The 17,527-nt window shown below is 42.9% G+C and overlaps 1 protein-coding gene across 1 annotated transcript; it reads right to left on the bottom strand.

Moving 5' to 3' along the window:
* Nucleotides 1–1,405: 1,405 nt before the first annotated feature.
* LOC127343558 (uncharacterized) lies at nucleotides 1,406–6,447 on the bottom strand. Its single transcript, XM_051369686.2, has 8 exons — nucleotides 5,055–6,447; nucleotides 4,850–4,920; nucleotides 4,714–4,763; nucleotides 4,458–4,557; nucleotides 4,216–4,374; nucleotides 3,837–3,997; nucleotides 1,623–1,728; nucleotides 1,406–1,539 (listed from the first exon to the last, which is right to left on the bottom strand). Exons 1-7 carry the CDS (start codon nucleotides 6,445–6,447, stop codon nucleotides 1,716–1,718), a joined length of 1,947 nt encoding a protein of 648 aa, XP_051225646.1. The 3' UTR covers nucleotides 1,406–1,539; nucleotides 1,623–1,715.
* Nucleotides 6,448–17,527: the final 11,080 nt, after the last annotated feature.

Here is a 17,527-nt window from a genome sequence, read left to right as displayed (position 1 = left end):
GAACATGGCCGGCATGGGCCGGCAGGGCCATGTCTTGCTTGTTCTCTCTCTCTCCCTAGGGTTTCTATGCTGGTGTTAGTGAGAGAGGGAACCAGGGGACCAGTAGGGAGCTAATGGGGTAGTTAGGGTTAGGTTAGATCACTATTTCAAATAGTGTGTAATAGTGTCATATTTGGAAAATGTGAAAATTGTCCAAATTTGAATTAATTCAAAAGGTGAAAGTTTTTGAAATGTGAGTGTTGCTATTAGTTGTAAATGACCAGAGATGATTTGAGGTGGTGGTGGAAAAAGTAGAATTCAAGAATTGCAAAAATTGACAAGTGTGAGATTGTTCCACTTGTTAAAATGTTGCAACTTTGGATGAGCATAGCTAATGATCAAAGATGAATTTGGCAGGGGGATCTTCATCAAAGTTGTTCACCTTGATGTTGACTTTGAAATGGTGCAAAGAGTTAGCAAGAATTGGTTTGGGAAAATTGACTTGCAGGGGCTCAAAGTGGTGATCAGACTATAAATTTCAGTTTTGGCTATTATCATATGTGAGTGGGAGTTGTATTTGGATTTCATTTGATTGGTGATTCTTTGATTCCAAAAGTTGTAATAAGTGTTTATTAACATTACTCAACTAATGGTGAAGACCAAATAGGTCTAGGGTCAAAATTTATAAAAATGCCATAGAGCATATGTGGGGGTTTTTAGGGTTTTGCACTTTATTGGATTTTCTTCTTCTTTGATTTATTTGGTTGGTGATCTTCATATGATCACACTAGGGTTTTAGAGCATATCAAATACCAGTAAAAGCAATCATCATGGCATATCACTCAAATGCACAAGTCCTATGCATGGTACTATATGTAAATAGAAAAGTTTTTGTTGGTTTGAAATTTTGCTTTTCTAGAATTTTCTAACTTTCTTTTTATTGAAATTTGGGGTGTTACACTCTCTCTCAGGTTATATGGAGCCCCCTGAGAGCCACGTCATAGTTGCTTATTACATAGCTAACTGCACTTAAGGTGCTTAACACAGGTTTTTTAACTTACAACTGAACCTTACATCTCAACCACTGAAATGTTAAACCCCCTCGGACGGTCAGGAAAGGCAACAGCCTGTGCTGTTGACTGGCGATGGAAAGGATCCTGACACACGCGGCGCTGGCCTGCTCCACACGCGCCAGGCCCAAGCTCGGCGCTGGCCTTCTCCTCTGCTCCGCTCGCGCCACGCTGCTCCTTGACCACGAGCTCGAGGCGCTTGCCTCGCTCGCCGCTAGCTGCTCTCTGCTCCGCGTGCACCCAAGCTCGCCGCTGGCCTCCTCCTCTGCTCTGTGCATGCCTCGCCGTCGCCGCTGCTCCTCAGCCTCGTCCATGCTCCGCTGCTCCACGCGCTCACCTGCTACAACGCTGCTCCGTTGAGTGGCTCTTCCTCGACAGGGCGCCGCCGCAGGGCGACTGCTCCTCCTAGACTTTGGTCGTCTTCTACGTCGCCACCATCCTGAACTCTTCGTCGTCCTCCCCTGAAGAAGAAGGTGCTGCTCCCGTTTCTCTGAAGAATAAGGTACAGATTCTTTTTGTTGTGCAATGTTGAGTGACTAGCTGGTAGCCGGAGATAAAAAAGCAAATAATCACCATGAAGTAAAGCTCAGAAGATGCCTGTTCCTTCAGGTTGAAAAAAACCCCACACAGAAAGCTTACACCATGGGCCTCATCTTAGGTTAGCCATCAAATCTCGTCACTGCACAGCAAATAAAATGTTCAGCAAGTAAAGCAACAACTCTGGAAACTTATTCCTCTGGTAACAAATAATGCACTGCCAGGAACCAGATCTTTTTATTTATATATATTATTGTTAAATTATTATGAAGTTGGATTGGTGAAGTTTTCTGAAGCTATCTTCAGCCATGAGAGTAGAGAACAAAATTACAAGGCTCGTAGTTTAGCTAGTTTTATGCTACTACTCTTGAAGTAGGTAGATTTTTTCGGTCTGGCTTATTCATGTATCGCTTCCTAAACGGACTCAAAAAAAGAAAAGCTCCAGCCATATGTCCTGAATGGGGAAAAATAGATCGATCGAGACAAAACAAAAAAACAGCCATAAGCTGGAGAAAAAAAAGTGCATCACTTCCTAAACGGACTTTAATTCCTGCCCTGGACGGAAGTAAACCATGTTTTAAAGGCTAGCTCAATCGATTGAGTTTGTTCATGGGTCTCCAGCCGCAACAAAATCTGAGAAAAAAGCCGCAGCAAAATCTGTGGAAAAAAAACCACCTACACAGTCCGAGCTGGGTGACTAGCTGCTGCATAAACCTTGTGTGTATAGGGAACCTGTGTATAGGTATGCACCTATAACTTTTACCTTCCCGAGTGCTCTCTTTTAAGGATGTTATTCTGAAATCTATTGCTACAGTTGGGTATCACCGGAAGTTGTCTTCATCATTGTCCCACATGCAGGACATGGCTCGCAATCAAACTGGTTCTTCAATTCGTGACACATTCACGTTGTCAACACGAATAAGCAACATTGCCCCAACTCAAATTACTCCCACATCAGATAAAGCCATAACACAACCTGAGAGCTCAGCGGCAGGTGGAAAGTATCCCCATATATTACCAAGATTCTACGAATATCTTTACTATAACAACTTCTAGTAATGTCCATTCAGATTGACCGTAGGTGCAGATAGTTCAGGTTATGCCAATAACTACGCTAACATGAATAAAGGCGGACAAGGGTGGATCGTGATAGCAAAAGACAACAAAGTATGACCATCAAAGAGGCAGTGGATGCTTGCTGAAGAGCAGCTACGAGAAATAAATCAATTGAGCAATAAGTGCTGGCCAAAGAGCAAGGAGGCAGAACATGCTGGCAGAGTGTCACGGTATGCCAACAACTAAGCTAGCATGACTCCAAATAAAGGCAGCCAAGTGATGATCGTGCTAGAGAAAGGCGACAAAGCATGGCAATAGAACAAAAGGATGCAATGAATGCTCGCTGCAGAATTGAGAAATAAATTTAGGAATGCTATCCTATCTCCCCTTCAGGCAAACCATCTAGACTGTCCGCGTGTACCAGCCGGAACAAGTATTCTCTCCTGGTCAACTGTAGGTCACTCAGGGCGCAACATTAATATTCTCGCCATCAAGGACAATGGATAGGCATAACCAAAAATTCGAAGAAGCGAACAGTCTCAAGGAAGTCCTTACCACTTGAACTTCTGGACCAGATTTGAGCAGCTTCCTTGATGATCATATTATATACCTCCGATTAGATGTGTCTTTCAAAATGTAATGGTTGCTAACATATTTAATATTTTAATACTACTTGCATATCTTCCCTATATGCGTGAATAGTGTATAATTCATTTTTTACAAGTAGGATATGTCTGATGATAGAACAAACTTAAGGGGCCACGGTAATGCACGGGCATTCAACTTATGTGTGATGATAGCACAATTAACCGACAAACGTTGGTTAGATTCCTTAGTTCAACATCTACACTTCATTTGGCCTACAACTTCAAATATGCTACTCCAGGCCTTACCACAACTTTCGATTAACCTCCCAATCTTTTTTTGGAAACTGTACTCACGTTTCATCAAAATTTATGTTTAGAGCAACAGTGAGTCATGCCCCCATGTAACCGTCTTTAACTGTCAGTTTGAAACACGCATGGATTTGGCATATGCAACGACTAGTAACAACAACTATCTTCAAGAGGTAATCTTAATCAGACCATGAGTACTGTCTAAAAGAGGAGCATGTCAACAATGTTTTTACAACAGATAATCTTAATGAGACCATGACTATTGTCTAAAAGATGAGCATGTCAACAACGTTTTTACCTCAAGGTGTTTGCTGACGCTGGTGATTGCTGCCAAGATGTACCACTAGGCCACTGCTCTTGGTAGTTTCCATAGCCTGTGTATGCGCCATATGCAAATGGGCTATGGGCAGAAAGTTGTTGTGGATACCCATGGTAGTTGTTCAAACATGTCTGGGATGCCTGAAGTTATAGGCAACAAACAGCTTATAATAAGATGAGGGGGGAACGGGCGTCAAAAGTAGCACAACACAGCATAGCAGAAATAGATAATTTCATCTCTGTTACTTACAATGACCTCAATAATGAATTTACTGTAACAGTTTAGTTGCTTTTAGACATTTTTTTAAACTATATGATGGTAGACAAAAGTGAAACATAGTATATGGAATACAACATACCTGATTGTTTTCACAGAGCCGCGATGGATACACAGGGGGCACACATACCAGACTGTTTCCATGGAGTTGCGATGGATACACAGGGGCGGCACATACCTGATTGTTGTCCTGGGGACACAATGGATACACAGGGGTCGCACCCCACTTTTGCTGTTGTGGCTGGAAATGGTGCACTCTAATTAATCTTGCTGAACGATGATGGAAAAATGGATTGGAAACAGGGCATATGGAATACAACATACCAGATAGTTTTTAACAGGATGAACCTGGCAAATATGATGATTCTGTATACTCTTCTGATGATCTCGTATACGCTTGAGTTCCTCAGAGATTTCTGATAGCCTGAGGAATAGAAAGTTAATTAAAGAAAATATAGCAAATATAAGGCAAAACAAATTAGTGAATAGCTATCAAATTATAGAATGAATTGATCTAAATCGAATCACAAGTGCCCATGCCTTAGCAGAACAGAGTTTCCATAGAGAAAAGGAAACTTGCCTTTGGATTTTGCTCCTTGGTTTGCAGGAACTGGCCTCACTGACACGGATCTATGCACAGAAGAGAGTGCAAGTTAGTTGGCAGCAAGCAATTCATTTTTTTGAAATAATAATAAAAAGTGAGGAGAAATACTAACTGAGGTGTTGCTTGGATGATTTGCAGAGCTGCTAGCCTCTGGGATCTTGCAACACGCCGAGACTTCAACGCCTACAGAAGCCGCAAAATTCATAAGCAACACCAATATCTTTTTTTTAGGGAACCAGCAAACAAAGATGCAGACGCAAACAAACAAGGCAGTCACAAGAAGAAGATAACTACTAAGAACATAAGGATTAGCATACCTGGAATGATATCCAGATGGCGGGACAATGTAGAGGCACGGAAAGGGTGTTCAGGGTCATAGCGACGGTGGTAATAAAAATCATCCGGAAGATAATACTGCCCAATTGCTTTGAGTTCCTTGTTTCCAATGTCAATAGCAGCCACCCATCCATCCCCATCACTGGGTTCCACCATAGATTTGAGATAAATAATATCATCACCATCCTCCGGGCTGAGGATGGGGAAAGCTGAGTAGCGTTCCCTGAATGCCGCCAACGATGGTGTGTCCATCTTTAAATCAGCAACATGAGCAGCACATGCCTTGCGCCAAAAGTTAGATGACGGCAGCAGCGGCCAAACTAGTTTCCTAGTCCATGTCACAGCCCTCCAAGCATCCCTAAAGGACGAGAGCTGCATACTGACATCCCTTTCGAATGGTTTGCACTTGATCGACATGATCAAGTCTGCATCGTAAATAATATTATCCTCGTTGTTTTGAGGATGAGGAGCGGGATGAATCTCCATCTCAACAAACTTGAGCACGCCATTGACACACACGAGATCCCTAAACCAGCTTGGCGAGAGGGATTCTTCGTCCGATGAAGGGCGTTTGTTTATCTTGTGGGTGTGGGCAAAAGGAAAATTGAGCTTGTACCTGTTTCCAGGCAACGGCTCAGGCAACGGGATGAAGCAGCTTACAGGAGCACCAGCAGGAGCAGGATCTTGATGTTGAAGAAGAAGAAGCAAGTCGCAGACGAGAAGGCCGTGTGACAAATCAACCCAGGCTAGTAAGCCTTCTTGTCCAAGCGTGATCACCTTGTCGGGTATAACCCTATCGAGCCCAGGACATGGATTGTGCAGTGTCCTAGTGCTCCATGATTTTGTCTTGGACGAATAGATTCGAAGCTGATAGCCGTCACGGAGAGCGGCCAGGAGACGGTGGCCGGCGTCCGACTCCGACGACGGTGCGTCACGGAGAGCGGCCAGGAGATAGTGGCCGTCGCCCCCGTGGCCGAGGATGCCCCACTCCCTGACCCCGCTCAGATCATCCAACTCGTCGGGAGAAAGAATAATCCGATCGAGAGACGGGGGAGAACCGGCCTTGTACAGGAAATATTCGTGCATGCTGGTGGCGTAGAAACAGGCGCGGAGGAGGACGAAAGGGCCGTCCGCGCCGACCACGAGTGGTGTAACTGAGAAATTGAGGTTTCGCGACAAATCATGGGGGGGCTTGGTACAGTGGATGGAGAAGAGGGACAAGTCCGGCGGGTTTTCCATCCAGAAGGAGACCGCCATGGTGTAGCCATCTTGTGATTTGGCTGTGGCCGTCGTATCGTTCCGGCTGTCGGTGAAGCGCGGCTTCCGGGCGAGCAGAATCGAGGGCAGCCGGCCTCCATTGGGGATGTCGGCCATGGATTTTGAGGAAAGATTGAAAGAAGAATCAGGGGATTGGATTCGGTAAGCAATCGAGGGGTGGAAGGACCTGATGAAATAATCGATTTTGATTTGGGGACTAGGGCATCTCCAACGCGTCCGATTTGGCGTTTGGGTGGGCTCGTGTCCGTATTTGTTCATGGAAGTATTCATAGCTTCAGCGCCAGAATATGGACCCCTGTCAATGCATCTTGCTCAATGATCAACCATCCATCAACGAGCATCTTGTCCTCTTGCGCGGTGTAGTTAGTGGTTCTTTTGCTAACATGGCGACCTCGAGCTTGTGCAGCTACGGCTTGTGTGAGCTCATCAGCGAACTACGTCTCCTGGTCGATGTTCATGCTGTCGGGATGGCCAGTGTTGTCCTCCTCTATGTCAATGGGAGGTAGCTGGGGAGCCTGGTCCGTCAAAGGATATGACACGGTGGTCGGCATTATCGGCGGGTAAGACGGAAGGGCCTGTACGGTGGATGGTGCCTGCATCGATGGCGGCGCGCGCTCGGCCGACAAATCGTTGAGCAGGTTGCGTGCATCGGTCATCGCTGCTGCTCCCAGGTGCTTGGGGGCCTTGGAGTTCGCCGACGCACGGTTGAGGTCAATGGACGAAGGCGATAGCCCCGTCATGAACTCACCCACCTCCGGTGACCCATCCCGTGACGGGTACGTGTACCGCCCCGACGGCACCACCTTTTCCTGCGCGCGGGGCGTGTACCCAAGCGAGGCAGTCGGCGGGGCTGTTGACCTTGGAGGAAGGGGTCGGGTCACGGATGAGGCCGAGCTGCCCCCCCCCCCCCCCCCCCGAGGCCGTGCCGGCTCCCTGGACGATCATGTGCTGAGCGACCGTTGCGTGGCCGTAAAAGAGCATGGCATGCTCTTTCATGTCATTCGCCTTCGCCAGCGTTTGGAGTTGGAGGAGGTGCTCCGCCCCCCGCTGCCGCTCCTCCGTGGTAGCGACATCCTTCTTCCGTTGCTCGTGCGCCCTGCGCCGGTTGCCCCGCTTCTTGCTCTCGATCGCCCTCTGCTCCGCGGAGAACTCGGGCTTCGCCTTCGTCGCCGGCCCGGGCTCCACGACCACCGGAGCGTCCAGTTCAGGAGCCGCCTCCACGGGAGGAGCGGCAACGGCCGCGAGATGGGCCTCGTCTCCGATGGTGGCGGTGGCGGCGGCAGGAACTTCGTCGGCCATCTCTAGGTTTTGGGACTGGAGTGGAGTGAGTGTGTTTGGGAGGCAGACAGGCGGTCCAGGGGCGGACAAGGGGAGGACGCGAGCGGCCAGCGATTCGCGGCCACGCAAACTCGGCCCAGATTTGGGCCGGCTTTGGGTCGTCCCGGACGGCGCGACCATCCGTTTTTCGGATGGGTCCGCGCGCTGGGCCGCATTTTTGTCCGGTTTGACCCATCCGGACGCGCGGGCGCGGGATGGGTCGCCGGCGTTGGAGATGCCCTTAGGGTTACCTTTTCTCCTCTCACAGCACGGCACGGCCCCTCTCTCTCTCCAATATATAGTATTTTTTTTGTTTTGATTGAAGGAGACTCTATCTCCAATATACAGTATAATGGCATCTGCCCATCTACGAAGAAAAATTGCCGACGCGTTAAAATTTGATTAGATGAAAAGCTACCGTCTACAGTATCTAAAATGCCAAGATTTTAGCAAAGGGGTCAACTTTAATATAGGTAATAATAATGTCAGATCTAGACAAATGAAGTTTGTAGGTTTCGTATGCAAGTATTTACAAGATTATTTACGCCATGTAGGTATGTGTTGCGTCAAGTGACACCACAAAAATCATTGCAATTCTAGCAGTCCAAATCGCCCACAAAATCACCAAAACCTTGATGAACTAGAAGATTTCCCGCGCGTTGTTGCGGAAGAGCGTGGAAAATAAAGAAATTACAAATTTATGAGTAATGAACTTCATGTGAAAAATCCTCTTGCACCTTAGGTTCAAACATACACCACAGAATAGCATTAAACTTTTCGCATCAACGAAGTTTAAGTAGATAAACCGAACATCTCACTCTTTACATAGTCCAAATAAGCTACTTTTGCAATACAGAGCAAGCGCAAAGATCTGAACTGACTTCGATCAACTATGATTTATGTTTCTCACAATACAGAAAACCTTACGCAGATGTAACAGCACACTAAATTAAGGCTACTTTTCTATTTCCTTGCATTTTGGCATATGGAGAACACCAGCAAGTATGAAAAGAAATCCGCATATATATTCAAAGTAGCTTGAACTTTTTCCCTGTAATCACATCATCCATTTGAACATCTTCACATGATCTAGTTCAGTCCTCTTAACATTATGGCACGCATATATTGTCTTGAAACCAGCTTCGCACCCATATATATTTACTGAAGCATGATACGGGAAAAGCTTCCTTGAAAAACTTGTAGCATCCTTCATTTGCAGGTAGAGACTTTAGCAATGAAGTATCATATATGTGGGTTAAAAACAACAACAACCTAGTCACTTCCAGTAACACGTAAAACCTTCCTTTGGTAATATCAGATTCATAAATGCAATAGAAAATTATCGTGCCTTAGAAGCAACACCAAGTTGCTCAAAAAGATGTTACGAAATGGCACGGTTGGTAATGAATCAAAAATGGATTAACTGAATTTAGAAGTTACTGACCTGAGCTAACCTATGGTTATGAATATGACGAAATCCATTTGCAGCTTTGAAGGGTAAAAGGATGAATGAAGGTTGAAACTATTACTGCAATCTTGTCGTGTACATTTATCAAGACAGGTTATATGCATATGATCCTTTCTTGTATCAACCTATATCTCCCGGTAGCAGCACGAACACAAACCATAATTCACATCAAAATAAATCAAGCCCAAATGCTTGGAAGCCGTTGAAACTTACCACCTAAATCAAGGAGTGAATCACATTAAGGTACCAATCCCACAGAACCTAGGAACAGCAAAGAAATCCCTGCACCAAAAAAGATTAAGCATGAAAGCATCCATGATCCATGTGACATGAGAAACCAAAGTGCTAGCAGGTGGCGCTTAGAATCTGGTCGATGCATCAGAGGTTGTCAGGACTCGGAACTGTGTTGGTCTCATGGCCGTCACCGCGTGATCTACGGAAGGGAGAACAGGGGCAAGGTGGAGTGAGGAAACGGGCACAAATGAAGCGGTTCCCAGAAGAATAAGAAGAAGGACGGCCGGCTGGCCGGCGACTGTTTAGTTACCTAGCCAGTTATTTCACATGATTCATATCCACCACTAACACCACAGGGGCGTAAGGCCAAAAGTTTCCAACGAAACGTTGGCTATTTGGTGAGGAGTCTAACTCAAATATGCAAAAAACAAAACTAAAGAAAAACTGTTATTTGGTGAGGTGGCATCTTGATGAGGTGGCATGCTTGCATGTTGAGAGAATTACCCTAAGTGGATTGCTCCAATTTAGATATTATAGATTCTTCATGAGACAAGAACTCCATCATCTTGAAAATCTAGCATTTAGCACTTGGTTCAGTCGTAGAACACATGTGCTCGACAGTCTCCTCGTCTAAAAGGGCACAAACACACCTAGCCATTCTACACTCAATTAAAGAGTGGGCGGATCCAGGAATTTGTGAAAGCCTGGGCGCATCGCAAGGTGATGGGATTCGTAGCATAGAAAACAAAAAATTTCCTACCGCAAGAACGAATAACAAGCCAAGATCCAATCTAGAAGATGGTAGCAACGAGAAGATCATGAGACTAACCCTCGAAGATTTCCAAAGCCTACGAGATTAGATCTCGTTGTTGTTGTAGTCCATCACTTGCCGCTTTCAAAAGCGCGTAGAAGATCTTGACGGTGCCACAGTCGGGCAGCACCTCCGTGTTCGGTCACACGTTCGGTGTTGATGACGACGTCCTTCTCCCCGTTCCAGCGGGCAGCGGTTGTAGTAGATCCTCCTCGGAATCCCGCCAGCACGACGGCGTGGTGACAGTGGTGGTGGAGATCTCCGGCAGGGCTTCGCCGTAAGCGCTGCGGGAGAAGAAGGAGGAGAGAGTAGCTAGGGTTTGGGAGAGGGGGAGCTAGGGCTGCGACTTGTGGAGCTCTTGGGGCTCCCCTTGCCCTCCTTTTATAGGTGGAAAAGGTCCTTGGGTCATCCAAGACCTGCCCCCAAAGTTTGGGAAAGTTTCGGTAGGTTTCTGTCTTAGGGGAAACTTCTTTTGCCAAATCCGAATCTGCCTTAGGGGAAACTTCTTAACCTTTAAGGAAAACATGGATACACCTATTATGGAAGCCTCTGGACTTCCTTAGAGAGTCCGGGTTGTCCCGGACACTTCCGGAACCTTCCAAATATTCTAGACTATTCCGGTCCTTCCAAAATCTTCTAGAAGCTCCAGTCAAAACACCGGACTTTTTTTGAACCCCGGAAAATGACTTCCCATATATGAATCTTATTCTCCGGACCATTCTGAACCTCCTCGTGATGTCTTGGATCCCATCCGAGACTCCGAACAACATTCGAGCTCCATTCCATATTCCATATCTACTTAAAATGACATCAAACCTTAAGTGTGTCACCCTACGGTTCGTGAACTATGCAGACATGGCTGAGACTTCTCTCCGACCAATAACCAGTAGCGGGATCTGGAGATTCATAATGGCTCCCACATATTCAACGATAACTTAGTGATCGATTGAACCATTTACATACGATACCGATTCCCTTTGTCACGCGATACTCTACTTGTCCGAGGTTCGATCATCGGTATCACGATACCTTGTTCAACCTCGTCACCGACAAGTACTCTTTACTCGTACCGTGGCATATCATCTCTTGTGAACCAGTCACATGCTTGCAAGCTAATCAGACGACATTCCACCGAGAGGGCCCAGAGTATATCTATCCGTCATCGGGATGGACAAATCCCACGCTTGATCCATATGCCTCAACTCACACTTTCCGAATACTTAATCTCATCTTTATAACCACCCATTTACGCAGTGGAGTTTGATGTAATCAAAGTACCCTTCCGGTATAAGTGATTTACATGATCTCATGGTCGAAGGACTAGGTAACTATGTATCGGAAGGTAATAGCAAGTTGAACTTAATGACGTGATCTTATGCTACGCTTATTTGGGTGTGTGTCCATTATATCATTCATCTAATGACATAACCTTGTTATTAATAACATCTAATGTTCATGATCACGAAACCATGATCATCTATTAATCAACAAGCTAGTTATACAAGAGGCTTACTAGGGACTCCTTGTTGTTTACATAACACACATGTATCAATGTTTCGGTTAATACAATTATAGCATGGTATGCAAATATTTATCATAAACACAAAGATATATTATAATAATCATTTTATTATTGCCTCTTGGGCATATCTCCAACAGTCTCCCACTTGCACTAGATTCAATAATCTAGTTTACATTTGTAAAGATATAACACCCTGGCCTTCTGGTGCTTTATCATGTTTTGCTCATGGGAGAGGTTTTAGTCAACGGATCTGACACGCTCAGAAACGTATATATTTTGTAATTCATTTGCGTCTCAACGCATCACTCATTTTCCAAATGAGTCGGCATTTATCGTATATGTTCGGTCTTCTGGTGGAACCTTAATTCCGCGGTCTGAAATATGTCACTAATATTGTCACGCACAATATAGTTTCAAAGTTCTGACACTATCGGAACTACACCAAGTTCTCAAAGAACTCCTCGACTTAAACATCCTCATTCATTGTCAAAACAACTCATCTAAATCTAGCATAGATTTCTTCTAGCTCATTGTGCTACCTTTTAATCAACACTTATCATAAATGAGATTGAAATTTATTTTTACATGTGACCAAACTAATATCGGGGCAACACCTTACAGCGATTTGTTTTTCATTACCCCATACAAAATTATATATATATCCTTGGTTCTTATAAAGTACTCAAGGGTATTCCTATTGTTGTCCAATAATCATCACATGAATCATTCTGGTATATGCTCCTAACTCTTTAGAGCACAGGACATCTGATTATGTACATATTATTCATGATCTAAAATCACTCATGTGGTTTTACTCATTGAGTGTCAAATACACTCAAGTCTTGTTAAACCTTCTCATGAAAAGAACACCTTCTTAATATTTTTATATTGAACTACTTCAATATTCATTCTATGTACTTTTAACTTAAACTTATTATGTGTTTCAATCTATCTTCATAGATCTTGACACTAAATATGTTTCAGTCCATATCCTTTCATTGAAGTTAATTCTCAATGAAACCTTTTATTCACATCAATTATATAATTACATCATTTATAATCAACGATATGTCATCTACATAAAGTATTATAAATATGTCTCAACGCTCCCACTTAATTTCTTGCAAATTCAAGCATCTTCATCGTTTCCGATGAAATCAAAAACTCTTTGACTATTTCATCCGGTGAAGATTCCAACTCCACGATACTCACTTCATAAAATTGAAGTTTGTATACTTATCTAGTATTCCACGGACTAGCAAAACTCTTTGGTTTGTATCTAGTATACATCCTTCATACACACTTCTGGTAAGGAATATATTTTTTCCATCCTACTATCATATCTCATAAAAGAAATATGTAGCAATTACTAGAATAATCCACATAGACTATAAGCATTGCTACGGAAGATCTAATCTTATCGTAGTCAACTCTTTGAAATTTGTCGTAAACAACTTTTCGACAAGTCGAGCTTCTTCAAGGATATTTGATACGTCTCAAACGTATCTATAATTTCTTATGTTCCATGCTACTTTTATGATGATACTCACATGTTTTATACACATTATATGTCATTATTATGCATTTTCCGGCACTAACCTATTGACGAGATGCCGAAGAGCCCGTTGCTGTTTTCTGTTGTTTTTGGTTTCAGAAATCCTACAAAGAAAATATTCTCGGAATTGGACGAAATCAACGCCCAGGGTCTTATTTTTTCACGAAGCTTCCAGAAGACCGAAAGGATTACGAAGTGGGGCGACGAGGCGCCGCCACGCCAGGGCCGCACGGCCAGGGCTGGGCCCGCGCCGCCCTGGTGTGTGGGGCCCTCGCGCCGCCCCTAAATCTACCCTTCCGCCTACTTAAAGCCTTCGTCGCGAAACCCCCAGTACCGAGAGCCACGATACGAAAAACCTTCTAGAGACGCCGCCGCCGCCAATCCCATCTCGGGGGATTCAGGGGATCGCCTCCGGCACCCTGCCGGAGAGGGGAATCATCTCCCGGAGGTCTCTTCATCACCATGATCGCCTCCGGACCGATGTGTGAGTAGTTCACCCCTGGACTATGGGTCCATAGCAGTAGCTAGATGGTTGTCTTCTCCTCATTGTGCTATCATGTTAGATCTTGTGAGCTGCCTATCATGATCAAGATCATCTATTTGTAATGCTACATGTTGTGTTTGTTGGGATCCGATGAATATTGAATACTATGTCAAGTTGATTATCAATCTATCATATATGTTGTTTATGTTCTTGCATGCTCTCCGTTGCTAGTAGAGGCTCTGGCCAAGTTGATACTTGTAACTCCAAGAGGGAGTATTTATGCTCGATAGTGGGTTCATGCCTCCATTGAATGCAGGACATGTGAGAAAGTTCTAAGGTTGTGGATGTGCTGTTGCCACTAGGGATAAAACATCAATGCTTTGTCTAAGGATATTTGTGTTGATTACATTACGCACCATACTTAATGCAATTGTCTGTTGTTTGCAACTTAATACTGGAAGGGGTTCGAATGATAACTTGAAGGTGGACTTTTTAGGCATAGATGCATGCTGGATAGCGGTCTATGTACTTTGTCGTAATGCCCTGATTAAATCTCATAGTACTCATCATGATATATGTATGTGCATTGTTATGCCTTCTTTATTTGTCAATTGCCCAACTGTAATTTATTCACCCAACATGCTATTTATCTTATGGGAGAGACACCACTAGTGAACTGTGGACCCCGGTCCATTCTTTACATCTGAAATACAATCTACTGCAATTATCCTTTACTGTTCTTCGCAACCAAACATCATCATCCACACTATACATTTAATCCTTTGCTTACAGCAAGCCGGTGAGATTGACAACCTCACTGTTACGTTGTGGCAAAGTACTTTGATTGTGTTGTGCAGGTTCCACGTTGGTGCCGGAATCCCTGGTGTTGCGCCGCACTACATTCCGTCACCAACGACCTTCACGTGATCCTTGACTCCTACTGGTTCAATAAACCTTGGTTTCTTACTGAGGGAAACTTGCTGCTATACGCATCACACCTTCCACTTGGGGTTCCCAACGGGCGTGTGCTTTACGCGTATCAAGCTAAATTTCTGGCGCCGTTGCCGGGGAGATCAAGACACGCTGCAAGGGGAGTCTCCCACATCCAATCTCTTTACTTTGTTTTTGGCTTGCTTTACTTTATTTTATTTACTGCTTTGTTTACTCTTTATATCAAAAATACAAAAAAAATTAGTTGCTAGTTTCACTTTATTTACTGTCTTCTTCTCCATATTAAAAACACAAAAAAATTAGCTACTTGCATTTACTTTATTTAGTTTGCTTTATTTACTACTGCTAAAATGGGTACTGTTGAGAATACTAAGTTGTGTGACTTCACTAGCACAAATAATAATGATTTCCTATGCACACCTATTGCTCCACCTGCTACTACAGCAGAATTTTTTGAAATTAAACCTGCTTTACTAAATCTTGTTATGAGAGAGCAATTTTCTGGTGTTAGTTCTGATGATGCTGCTGCCCACCTTAATTATTTTGTTGAACTTTGTGAAATGCAAAAATATAAGGATGTAGATGGTGACATTATAAAATTAAAATTGTTTCCTTTCTCCTTAAGAGGAAGAGCTAAAGATTGGTTGCTATCTTTGCCTAGAAATAGTATTGATTCATGGACTAAATGTAAGGATGCTTTTATTGGTAGATATTATCCTCCCGCTAAAATTATATCTTTGAGAAGTAGCATAATGAATTTTAAGCAATTAGATAATGAACATGTTGCTCAAGCATGGGAGAGAATGAAATCTTTGGTGAAGAATTGCCCTACCCATGGACTAACTACTTGGATGATCATCCAAACCTTCTATGCAGGATTGAATTTTTCTTCGCGGAACCTATTGGATTCAGCTGCTGGAGGTACCTTTATGTCCATTACTTTAGGGGCGGCAACCAAGCTTCTTGATAATATGATGATCAATTGCTCCGAATGGCACACTGAAAGGGCTCCACAAGGTAAGAAGGTAAATTCTGTTGAAGAAACCTCCTCCTTGAGTGATAAGATTGATGTTATTATGTCTATGCTTGTGAATGGTAGATCTAATGTTGATCCTAATAATGTTCCTTTAGCTTCATTGGTTGCCCAAGAAGAACATGTTGATGTGAACTTCATTAAAAGTAATAATTTCAACAACAATGCTTATAGGAATAATTCTGGTAACAACTATAGGCCATATCCTTCTGCTAATAGTAATGGTTATGGTAATTCTTATGGGAATTCTTACAACAATAATAGGAGTGTACCCCCTGGTCTTGAAGCCATGCTTAAAGAATTTATTAGTATACAAACTGCTTTTAATAAATCTGTTGAGAAAAAGCTTGATAAAATTGATATTCTTGCTTCTAAGGTTGATAGACTTGCCTCTGATGTTGATCTTTTAAAATTGAAAGTGATGCCTAATAAGGATAATTATAATAAAATTGTTACTACAGCAAACGCCATCCAAGTTCGAATTAATGAAAATATTAGATTGATGGCTGAATTGCATGCTAGGTGGAAAAGAGAAGAAAATGAAAAACTTGCTAAAGAGAATAATGTAGCTAAAGTTTGGACTATTACCACCACTAGTAATGATAATGCTTCACATGTTGCTACACTTCCTACTATCAATGGTAAAATAATTGGTGTTGGCAATGTTTCTACTCCTAGTGCAAAGCGTGCAAAATTGGCTGAAACTGCTAAAACTGCTGAAACTGTTTGTGATAAAACTGCTGAAATTTTTCAAAATATTGGGGACAATGATCCCATTGCTGTAGATCATAATGGTTTAGATTTTGATGATTGTCACATCTCTGAAGTTATAAAGTTTTTACAAAAACTTGCTAAAAGTCCCAATGCTAGTGCTATAAATTTGGCATTTACAAAACATATTACAAATGCTCTCATAAAAGCTAGAGAAGAGAAACTAAAACTTGAAACTTCTATTCCTAGGAAGTTAGAAGATGGTTGGGAGCCCATCATTAAGATGAGGGTCAATGATTTTGATTGTAATGCTTTATGTGATCTTGGTGCAAGTATTTCTGTTATGCCTAAGAAAATCTATGATATGCTTGACTTGCCTCAATTGAAAAATTGTTATTTGGATGTTAATCTTGCTGATAATGCTATAAAGAAACCTTTGGGGAGGATTGATAATGTTCGTATTATGGTTAACAATAACCTTGTCCCCGTTGATTTTGTTGTCTTGGATATTGAATGCAATGCATCTTGTCCCATTATATTGGGAAGACCTTTTCTTCGAACTGTTGGTGCTACCATTGATATGAAGGAAGGTAATATTAAATATCAATTTCCTCTCAAGAAAGGTATGGAACACTTCCCTAGAAAGATAATGAAGTTACCTTATGATTATATTATTAGAACAAATTATGATGTTGATGCTTCGTCTCTTGACAATACTTGATTCACACTTTCTGCGCCTAGCTGAAAGGCGTTAAAGAAAAGCGCTTATGGGAGACAACCCATTATTTTACTTCTGCAATTTTATTTTAAATTTGAGTCTTGGAAGTTGTTACTACTGTAGCAACCTCTACTTATATTTATTTTATTGCATTGTTGTGCCAAGTAAAGTCTTTGATAGTAAAGTCAATACTAGATTTGGATTACTGCGCAGGAACAGATTTCTTGCTGTCACGAAATTGAGCCGCCCCTGCTGTAGAAAATTTAGAAAAATCTGCCAATTTACGTGCAATATCCTCAGATATGTACGCAACTTTCATTAAATTTGGGAATTTTCATCTGAGCAAGTTAAGTGCCCCAGAAAAATTCATCT

Source organism: Lolium perenne, chromosome 3 (assembly GCF_019359855.2).
Source record: "Lolium perenne isolate Kyuss_39 chromosome 3, Kyuss_2.0, whole genome shotgun sequence".
In the NCBI taxonomy this organism is placed as follows: domain Eukaryota; kingdom Viridiplantae; phylum Streptophyta; class Magnoliopsida; order Poales; family Poaceae; genus Lolium; species Lolium perenne.
This window is presented reverse-complemented; position numbering and strand designations above follow the sequence as displayed.

What these genes read in the sequence shown, in the direction of transcription:
- LOC127343558 (XM_051369686.2), bottom strand. Translation starts at nt 6,447, where the DNA reads ATGGCCGACATCCCCAATGGAGGCCGGCTGCCCTCGATTCTGCTCGCC. An exon ending in CCATCTGGATATCATTCCAG is followed by an intron (nt 4,921 to 5,054) that starts GTATGCTAATCC and finishes CGGCTTCTGTAG; the next exon opens with GCGTTGAAGTCTCGGCGTGT. An exon ending in GGCTCTGTGAAAACAATCAG is followed by an intron (nt 3,998 to 4,215) that starts GTATGTTGTATT and finishes CTATAACTTCAG; the next exon opens with GCATCCCAGACATGTTTGAA.